At 33.3% G+C, this 10,232-nt stretch overlaps 1 protein-coding gene across 2 annotated transcripts; it reads right to left on the reverse strand.

Moving 5' to 3' along the window:
- Positions 1-845: 845 nt before the first annotated feature.
- On the reverse strand, positions 846-7,281 carry LOC101265444 (uncharacterized). 2 transcript variants are annotated; one of them, XM_004241319.5, is made up of 8 exons: positions 6,791-7,281; positions 6,514-6,567; positions 4,778-4,897; positions 4,520-4,678; positions 2,209-2,370; positions 2,003-2,119; positions 1,796-1,903; positions 846-1,651 (listed from the first exon to the last, which is right to left on the reverse strand). In XM_004241319.5, exons 1-8 carry the CDS (start codon positions 6,980-6,982, stop codon positions 1,151-1,153), a joined length of 1,413 nt encoding a protein of 470 aa, XP_004241367.1. In that variant the 5' UTR covers positions 6,983-7,281; the 3' UTR covers positions 846-1,150. The 2 variants fall into 2 exon arrangements, with proteins under 2 accessions (XP_004241367.1, XP_010322454.1); XM_010324152.4 differs by lacking the exon at positions 6,514-6,567.
- Between the last annotated feature and the right edge of the window lie 2,951 nt (positions 7,282-10,232).

Genomic DNA, 10,232 nt, shown 5'->3' on the forward strand with positions numbered 1-10,232 from the left:
TTATTTATATTAAAAACTTTAAAAGGTAATTGATTAATCAGTAATAATTTAAAAAGTTTTGTTGATAAAAGGTAAGTGAATAAATGAAACTAATTATTTAAACATAATAATTATCAGTGAAATAATAAAATAATTTTTTTATTAATATATTATTAATTAATGTGCTATAAGATGATAATAATATGCTATAAGTAGTTATTTTTAAAAAGTATAATTACAACTTGATATTTATCCTCTTAAATATATGTGGATATTAATATTAATTTTACTTTTACATGCCTACTTGGAGACTAACAATATCCAAAGTCAAGATGAAAATGTTCAAAGTTCAAACAAAATAATTTAACTTTAGTCATGTGTTTGAACTCCACTCGTATAAAAACCTTATACATTGCGTATCTAAATATCTTTCAAAACTCATTTAATTTTTGGACATAGCTTAAATAGTGGTTCAAAAAATAAGTATATATGCATTTCAAGACGCTAAAATTGAGAGGTAATTATGTTCATAATTTGATATGACATGGCCAGTTATATAGTATAATTATATGGTCAAACCTTTCTATTTTTGCCTTTTGATCATGTTTTGATTTTTTTCATCACAAATATAATAGAGCAAATATATGGACACGAATGGTGGAAATAGGAGAGATACAAAGTGACGAATGAAAATAAACATCGAATTATGTTCTGGCTGACCATTTCTTGATACTGGTTATTTAAAAAAGTATTTGTTAGTTGTATTCAAAATGTAGTGTTTATACAATTCTTCATGCCATTTGCAAAACTCACACAATGATGTAGCAAGTTGTAAATTGTTAGGCATCAGAACTTTTTGCAGACAGTTACCTCAAAAATAAATTAGAAATTGCATTTCAGCTGGCAGTTTAACTTGTACTTTTTAAAGTTACATGCCTCTCAGGCAAAAAGAAGAGTAACAATTCAATTAAGATGCATCAGGGAACAAAAGACATAACAAATTACAAACAGAAATGACAGGGAACTACATATGATGAGATCGACCTCAGTTCCACACTCATTGAACAAACCACCATAAAGTCCCTGATGAACTAATGAGCTTGTGCAACCAGTCTCTGTGAATTATGACCAGTTCTCAGACCTTTATATTACACATGAGTAACAATGTCTACTACCAGTCATTATTTCTTCTCCACCTACCACGGCTACTGTTACCAAATCGCGATGCTGACGACCTATGGTAATGCTGATATTTGCATGACCCATAAGAAGTTGAATGATCAAAATCACCGGATGTTGAAAATCTATGGTGATGATAATTGCCTGACCCATAAGAAGCGGAATTATCAAAATCAAGCCTGTTGGACTTTCTGGATGAACGGGAAACAGAAGCATGACCACCAGAACTGGAGTTCGAAATCTTAGCTCTCTTGTTTCTAGGAGTCGAAGGAGATCTCCAATTATTAGATTGGGGATAGTCTTCAAGATCATCCGGGACCCAACCGCCCCTTCGTTTCACCTTATAGCCCGACGTATATCCGCCTTCAGTTTTTCCTTTCTTCTTCCATGCCCTACCAAAATCACGAGGTACAGACTTGAACTCTTTTTGCTCATTTCTTTTCTTGGGGACTTTCTTCTTGGGGGTTGATAATTCATGTTTCCGCTTATTGACCTATAGACACAAAACAGAACAATAATAAGGTTTCATTATGGATAAGATATTATGTAGTAAAGCACAACTAACTTAAAACGAAAAACGATACAGGAATCAAAATGAAAAGAGAAGCATATGCCATACAAGAATAAAACAACTTACTCTGCTGGGATTAGTACATTCGCGTGCAAAATGACCTTCTTCACCACATCTATAGCAGGGATTAAGTGACCCAGTACAGCTAGTCTCCGCACGAGATGCTGTGCATGCCTGTATGAGAAAACATGTCAGAAGAATGCAAGCACAAAATTTAGCTCCTAAATAACAGAAGCAACATACACAAGTTCTACTACAAGGGCATTCACTTACCAAACCAGTATGGCCTACTAAACCGCATCTGTAACAGGAAAATTCTCTCGGACCACTATCAGGGTATTTTGCACAGCAAAGATGGCCAAAACTCTTACAGATGTAACACAGTATTTCCTATCAAAGGCAATATGAGAAGTGGAACACAGATAAGTTCGGACAACACAACATATAACTCTAGGTTGAAAATTTCCTCAGCAACACACCTTTAAATCATCGTTAGAATAGTTGTTCCTGCATGAAAACATTTCATGGCCAGAATCCCCACACTTGAGACATATTTTAGAACTCTGGGATCCTCCATGGCTTCTTTCAGGGCAATCATTTGCACGATGACCTCCTTTTTTGCAGATGAAACAAGCTTTTCCCTGCTCAAACAAAGCAGAGTGCATAACATACTCTGTCAGTCTATCGCCAAAATATGGAAATAATATAGTGTGTTTTAAGGTCCAAAAGAAAAATCACAATTTCACTTTGCTCCCCCATGGGTGTTACCTTGTTCACCTGTGTAACCTACATAGTTGAAGAACTTATGGATGAAGCCTGACATCACTAGCTACAGAAAACTCTGAACCATGCTACAATGGCAAGTAATAATTTTACCCTATCCAAATTCCTATCAAACTAAAAACAAGCTTAATTTGCTTCCTGATTGAAGCGAAGATGCTACAATGGCATATGCATGATTATACTGTCCTGCAATCAGCATCTACACAATTTCATACTACTTGGGGTCAGCTATACAGTTTTATCAATTACTCAAAATTATGTCGACCAAAAAATGCACCATATGCTTGAGCACAGGTGAACTAGGCAAGTTCGTACAAACTATACATCACACAAGGGTCTAGGGAATTGCTAAGGAAAAATTTAAAAAAGGCTTTGCAGAAAGCTAAAAGATAATTAAATGTTATTTTAAGGAAATGGACACGCATAGCACAATAGGTCAGCATAGAAGACCTGACGACTTTGGAGAACATTTAAAAGAGAGGCACTCTTCACTGGTCAAGGAGTCCGACAGTTGAATTGCTTAGTTGATATTCATACATATCATGCAACTTTTTTTTATACCCTAAAACCCGTATGGTGTCAATCTTTAGGACCAACCGCAGCCTTCAGAAACAGGCGTAGTTCACACTGCACATGGCTCAGATCTATGACGCAAGTCCCTCAACCTTTTCCACTTGAACTGAGCCCTAGGGGTCGTATCATGGGTCTTTTATACTAGGACTAAATTATTGCCAAAGCATCACAATTTGAAGATGAGAAGCATGTACAGACCTCTAACATCAATTACTTGCCACAATAATTTACTCTTTTTTAGAAAACCATACATTCTACTGAAGTCCTCAACAATGGTTAGGCTCCTCTTATTATGTTTCTCTGCATCGCCAACTTAAGACACACGTCACACAAGTGAAGACATTTTAACTGTAGAACAGGAAAACTTGCTAGCGAACCAAAAAGAAAGGCCGTTTCTTTTTATTTTACTTTATTTATCGGGGGTGGGGGGTCAGAGTATAAAAATCAACCTATCTCAACTTTGAATATTTAGAAACTACATAAAAATCACTATGATATAAAAAAATTTACTTATTGAAAGATGTGTGACTCCCCAAAAGATTAGGGATAAATTGGACCAGAGGGAGTAATACACAAGTAGTTGAAGGTGACAAAGGAGCAGAAGGGGGTTCACTCAGTGCCCAGCGAATGACCCCTTTCAGCAAAGTTACTTCATCTTAGAATAAAAGAAAATGCAGGTTAACTTCATAACGCTTGCCCCAATGTGCTTTATTTTGCAAGCATAACCAATCTTCTTTTTTTTCTCTTTCTTTTGCATAACCAATCTTCAACATGACTCTTCCATCTAAATTAAAATTTATGTTGTTTCTTGAGATTAACGATCTAGATTTCATGGGATTTGAGGCTCATACATAGATCTACCATCAAAACAAAAACTCTCCAAACACACTAGGAGATAGAAGGGCAACAGGGAAGATATATAAGAGTTTAAACTCAATTGTGATACTGCCTAAATAAGTTGAATTGACAAGACAAAGCCGTCTGTATATGTAATCATATATACAAACAACAAGCTCCTCAACCTACAAGAGGTTTTCCCATAAGGTCCAGCAATGCAGTCTTCACCCAATGAAAATTCTTAAGGATACACTAACATTACTCCTATAGCAATTCTAAGAAATTACCAAGTCCCAGCCTAGCACTGGAAGCAGGAATACTACAGGATGACATGAAAGTTGCACCAAGACACAATGCTAAAAGAATCTTAGTAACTTGTCAGTCTGTTTAAGTCTCGTCACAAATTTGTGGTTTGTATGTGCAGAATGAAACTTTCTAAATGCTCATTCACCTCAATGCATCAATATAAAAGAATATGCCAAGTATGATAAGTTATCCTTGACCAATTTAACGAAAGTTGAGAAGACTAATAAGCAAGATAGCACAAGCAGTATGAGGTCACAAATTCCAATTACAGTAAGCAATTTCTTCACTAACCTTTGCGCATTGTTTAGCATTATGTTCGAAACTCCCACAAACAAAGCATGGCTTCTTACGTCTAGCTGAAGTACAATTAACTGCAGCGTGACCCTCTTCACCACAATTATAGCATGTTCCCCAACTCTTATCTGGAGTATCAAAGTACCTGGGGCCCCGCTGAGATCATATAGTGAATATTAAAGATGTAGGACCAAGCCAATCCATTTTTTGGGTTATGGAAAAAACAGCACTGCAAATCATATTACTTCAACTCACAAGAAGCCTTCGTAGAACAGCATTATCAGAGACCCCAACAGGATTCTTTTCAGCTGCACAATCACCAATATCCATAGCTTTAGTATTATCCACATTTTCCTTTTCCTTCGCTTTGTCCTCCTAGTGCATTAAAGAAGAAGAAAACAGCAATGTTATGGATCACAAACTCAACATTTAATACGGATTATGGTTTGTAAGACATAAGAAATATTTTCAAAAACTTTCAAATTAATATAAAAAAGCGTACAGCTTAACCTTGCAACTCAAAACAGATAGGAGCCAAAATATACAACAATAAACTACTTAAATCAGAAATAGATGGTTATGAAAGAATGCAGCTTGCAAGGGTCCACAGCACCCAAGAGAATCAGAGAAAAAAGAACTCTCACATACAGATCCAAAGACAACCACATAACAGTAACATATCCCCAGAAAACAGCAGGAAAGAAACAACTCAACTGTAAAATCTGCAAAATAGTTTATTTATTTATTTTAGGGGAAAGATTATACTCTTCCAGAGTCGGACAACAAAATTTTTATATACTAGATTCACCAAAAGAAAGACATTAGCAACTGCACTTTCTCCAAAAGTAGATCATGAAAGAATATAATGAGATGCCCTTGTGAAAGGAGCTTGTGCAAGTATATGTCATCATGTGGTGCAGGCCTCAGTGTGCATTCAAAGGTCCCCTTCATGAAAAAAACTTAAGTAATGGTGCCAAACTGATGAGCTATCAAGGACCACAGGTGACCAATGAAATGAAAACAGAAAGGAGAGATGCGTGATTACTTGGGGATGGAGGAGGGAGGAAGTCTAGTAAGGTACTTGAGAATGTTGATAAAGGCAATGGGCTGCAGCAGAGCTGAAGACATTTTTATCAGCTGGATATTATTTAAATACACCTATTCAAGGTCAATCTTGTCTTTCTTCTTATAGTTATCTCGATCAGGATATCTGGTTTGCTAGTTAGTTCCCTCGATTTTCTAATGGTCAGCCAAATGGCAAGTATTGCTTCAACAAAAAAATGCAGAAAAGACCATCTACAAAGGCTTTGTAATACTTTTACTGGTTGGTCAAGTATTACAAAGTGACTCTAGCTAGTTTTTTCTCCATTTTCCTTTCTTAAAAAAGAAAAGCTTATTTGTAGATAGACCCACGAGTGTAGTCTGGGGAGTGTAATGTGTCTGTTTCTGATAAAGCCTTGGCTAAAGGTGCCAAAATATAAAGCAGAAATTAGTTTGGCAGTAATAGGTATTTATTCCATGAAGAGTAGCGCTGTCAAATTTGGACCATAACATGTAAAACAAACTCGGCAGCTAAGGTCGGAATATATTCATCAGCAGATCAATTTGGGACAACCCAATCCAACCAATCTATAAGCTGGGATCAATGTGAGGCAAAGGAATTTTTTGAGGTTTTTCAAGTGAGATATAACACCATGATGAAAAAAAAACTTTTGAAGTTAGGTTATAGTGGTTAAACAAATTATAATAAACAAGCAAATGTGGTGTTTTTCCTCAAACTAACTTTTCAACTGTTAGTTTTATATTTCCTGCATTACCACTGAGATAACACAAAAATGAAGAAACCTCTTAAACCAATGTATCAAGACAAACATCAAAGAGGATGCTAGTTTTCGGAAGAAAGCTGGCAAGGCAACAAGCAAAAGAATAAGCAGCAATATGCAAGTTGCAAAAATCTACTCGACAATTTACAGCAGGCAATTTCAGACTACCGGAAACATGTCCCTACAGAAGCTTTTGAAACCCTTGTCAATTCCACCTGACACCTGCACAACGAAATCGAGAAGGAGTCCGATTAGTCAACCACACGTTAGTGCGATTAACTCAACTTATAAATGCTACATAAGCATGCTCCCTCTAGTGACTCTCAATCCAAATAACAACTAACAGCAATAGAAATGAGTAATTCAACCACTGCCATGATCCTCTTCGGTCACAATAATATGGTCATTTTTTCCTCCACTTTACTTCCTTGCAATTTCCACTTACCATTTCAATATTCGTCAAAATCTCAGCTTCTTCCTCTTCAATGACATTGGAACATGATGCCGGTATCATAGCCTTCTCTACGATTTTCAAGCTGCGATCCTCGTTAGACTCCGCTTCTTCGTCCACGCTGCGCATTAAACTGGATTCAGAATCCAATCCTACTGATTTCTCCTTCTTTTCCTGCTTATCCATCAGGCAGATTTCTCGTTTTCTTACTGCTAATCGAGCAAATCTCAAAATCCCCAATTGTTGTAGTTCGAAGAAATGAAGCCGGGTCGACAGGGCTTCGATTTTATAATGGACCTTCTGAACGGGGCTTGTAATTTATTGGGCAAATTTGATATATAACAAATAAAAAATTCATATTTGTATGCTATATCAAAGTTTGCATAATTGCGCACCATAACAAATATAAGACTGTATAATTCGCTATACATATACAATTGTATAATTCGCTATCCTATTTCACTGCAATTATATAATACACAATTGTATAATTCGTTGCCTATTTCGCTGCAATATTTGTATAAAATTTGCTTTGCATATAATTGAATCGAAATAAAATGTATGTATATTGCATAATTATAAGTGTATAAGAAGAAGATATATGTTTTTCTCTCGCTTTATACAAAAACAAAAACGCAATTTATACACTTCTATTATATAAAGCGAGAGAAAATTGTATTTCACTGCAATTTTATAATTCGCAATTGTATAATTCGTTGGCTTTTTCCGCTACAATATTTGTATAAAATTTGCATTTGTCTACAATTGAATTGAATTAAAATGTTTGTAAATTGTATAATTAAGTGTATAGCACGAAGATATATGTTTTTGCATGTGTATATACAATTTTTCTCTCGCTTTTTACAAAACAGAAACACAATTTATGCGCTTTTGTGTATAAAGCGAGAGAGGCGAGCAGAAGAAGAGTGGCGAGCGAGAATGGGAGAGAGGCGACTGGCAAACTTTGGCTAATGTTTGCTATGGAGCACAATTAAATCAAACCGTAGCTACTCCATTTATTTTAGGTTATTAGTTTGCTATTATATACGATTATACCTAATTTGTATCTACACTTGGCACGTTTCGACAACACTCTCTATTATCAATTTTTAATTGGACAACTTTCACATATAGCAATTAAAAAAATTCATATTTGTATGCTATAACAAAATTTGCATAATTGCGCTCTATAGCAAATATAAAAACCGTATAATTCGCTATACATATACAGTTGAAGCGAATTGTATAAACGAAGTGTATAAAACGAGAAAGAGAAAGACACTTGGGCAGAGAATTGTATAAACGAAGTGTATAAAACGAATTGTATGATTATAAGTGTATACAACGATTATATACAATTTGAATTTGTATAAAATGAGAAAGAAAAAGATAAAAGAGACTTGGACAGGGAATATACAATTGAATGGAATTGTATAAAACTAGAAAGAGAGAAATTAGATACAATTTGAATTTGTATAAAATGAGAAAGAGAGAAGGGCAAAAGAAATTGGGCAGGGAAGTATTTTTATTGTATAATTATAAGTGTATAGGACAAAAATATATGTACTTGCATGTGTATATACAAATTCTCACGCTTTATACAAACAGAAACGCAGTTTATACATTTCTCTTTTGTTTGTATAAGTGAGAAAGGCGAGAGTTGCGAACGAGATCTGGAAGAGGGGAGAAAGGGAACTAAAATATATGTATTTATACAATTTTCTCTGCTCTATACAAATAGAAACAGTTTTTATACACTTGTGTTTGTATAAAAAATGAGGAAGCAAGCGGGAGATTGGAGCGAGAATGGGAGAGTGGTGAGCGAGATTTTTGAGAGAGAGGCGACTGACAAATTTTGGCAAACGTTTGTTATGGAGCACAATTAAATCAAACCCTAGCTACTCTATTTATTTTGGATTATTGGTTTGCTATTATACAATTATCCCTTTTTAATTTAATAGTAAATCATTTTCTAAGGAGGAAAGACACAAAGTCACTATCGAAATTGTCTCGTATTTTAAAGACACTTTAATTTTGCAATCGTCATGTTATCCCACTAAATAATTTTGAACAAATATTATTATATTATTTTTCGATCAGCCCATATTTTAAAAAGCAAGTGTGTTCACAACTAATTATTACATGACACGTGTTAGTTTAATTAAAAATGTATTTTTTTTTTTAAATAATTTTTTCTTTGTTGCTTTTTCTTACTTTTTGACTTATTTTAATTTTGATTTTATTTTATCAAAATTTAAGAAAACATTTAGATAAGGTTTTAAAATTAAAGAGAGTAAAAATATGGAAAAAAAAAAAAGAAAAATAAAGTTATGGTAAAAATGGTGACAATGAAGGTGAGAAATTTCAATGGAGATGACAATGAATTTTTGAAGAAGAAAGATTGAAAAAAATAATAAGGAAAAAAAGTTTTTTTATTTAAAAAGATAAAAAAATTAAGGTAATACATTTTATAATAAAACACTTATAAAAATAAAATTATATTACTTATTTTTTATTGCTCACTCTCTATGATAGAGTGCTACCACTCGCTGTCAGGTAACGAAAAATGCTGTAATAATATATGTTCAAAATTGTTTAGTGAGTAATAGGACGGTTGAAAATTAAGGTGTCTTTTTGAGTATCTGAGACAACTCCAATGGTGATTTTATGTCTTTTTTATTTTCTCAATAATTTAAGGGGTTGTTTGGTTTAAATACAAATTATGATGAAATTAATTATGATAAAATTACTTATAATGAGATAAGTTATGATGAAGTTAGTTACAATAAGATAACTGATGATGTGATAAGTAATGCTGAGACTATTTTTTATCAAGCATTTGATTTGTTATATATAAAATAATATGTATTGTATAATTTAAGAAACAATTGTTTGCTTGCAACATTGTCCTTCACTTTATTTAGATTTTTATATTTTCATTGTAAATTTAGTTATTTATTCTTGAAAATAAAATTTTCATCTTATTTCCATGATGGTGCAATACGTATCCTAAAACAAAACTTCATTTTTATTTAGCTTTTTCATCTTAATTTGTTACATTTAAGGGGACTTATGAACAATTAAAATATAAATAAACATAAAATTACTCAAACAAATTCATAAATAAAAATCATTTATAATAGTAGATATTTTAATAGAAAAATATGAAGAATTGTCAAGAAAATAAAAAATAGTAAATGTTGTGAATGTTATCAAACATGATACTAAAAAAAATGTAAATATACATGAAGGTGAAAAGTGCGGTATAAAAAGATTTAAAGGGACAATACCTATTTTATTTGAGATACGTTATCACAAAATAACTATACCACCAAGGATAATGATAACTTATCTTGGTATTAATTATTAACTTGAAATAAGTTATTCCAAACTTGTCAACCAAACAACAAATTAAGTGGTATTTATGTTAACCTTG

This window comes from Solanum lycopersicum, chromosome 6, assembly GCF_036512215.1.
Source record: "Solanum lycopersicum chromosome 6, SLM_r2.1".
NCBI classification, from domain to species: Eukaryota; Viridiplantae; Streptophyta; class Magnoliopsida; order Solanales; family Solanaceae; genus Solanum; species Solanum lycopersicum.

Excerpts from the sequence above, each read along its gene's own strand:
- LOC101265444 (XM_004241319.5), bottom strand. The coding sequence starts at position 6,982 with ATGGATAAGCAGGAAAAGAAGGAGAAATCAGTAGGATTGGATTCTGAA. Across the intron at positions 4,898-6,513 it reads TCTGTAGGGACATGTTTCCG|GAGGACAAAGCGAAGGAAAA; the intron begins GTAGTCTGAAAT and ends TTAATGCACTAG. Across the intron at positions 1,652-1,795 it reads AATGTACTAATCCCAGCAGA|GTCAATAAGCGGAAACATGA; the intron begins GTAAGTTGTTTT and ends TTGTGTCTATAG.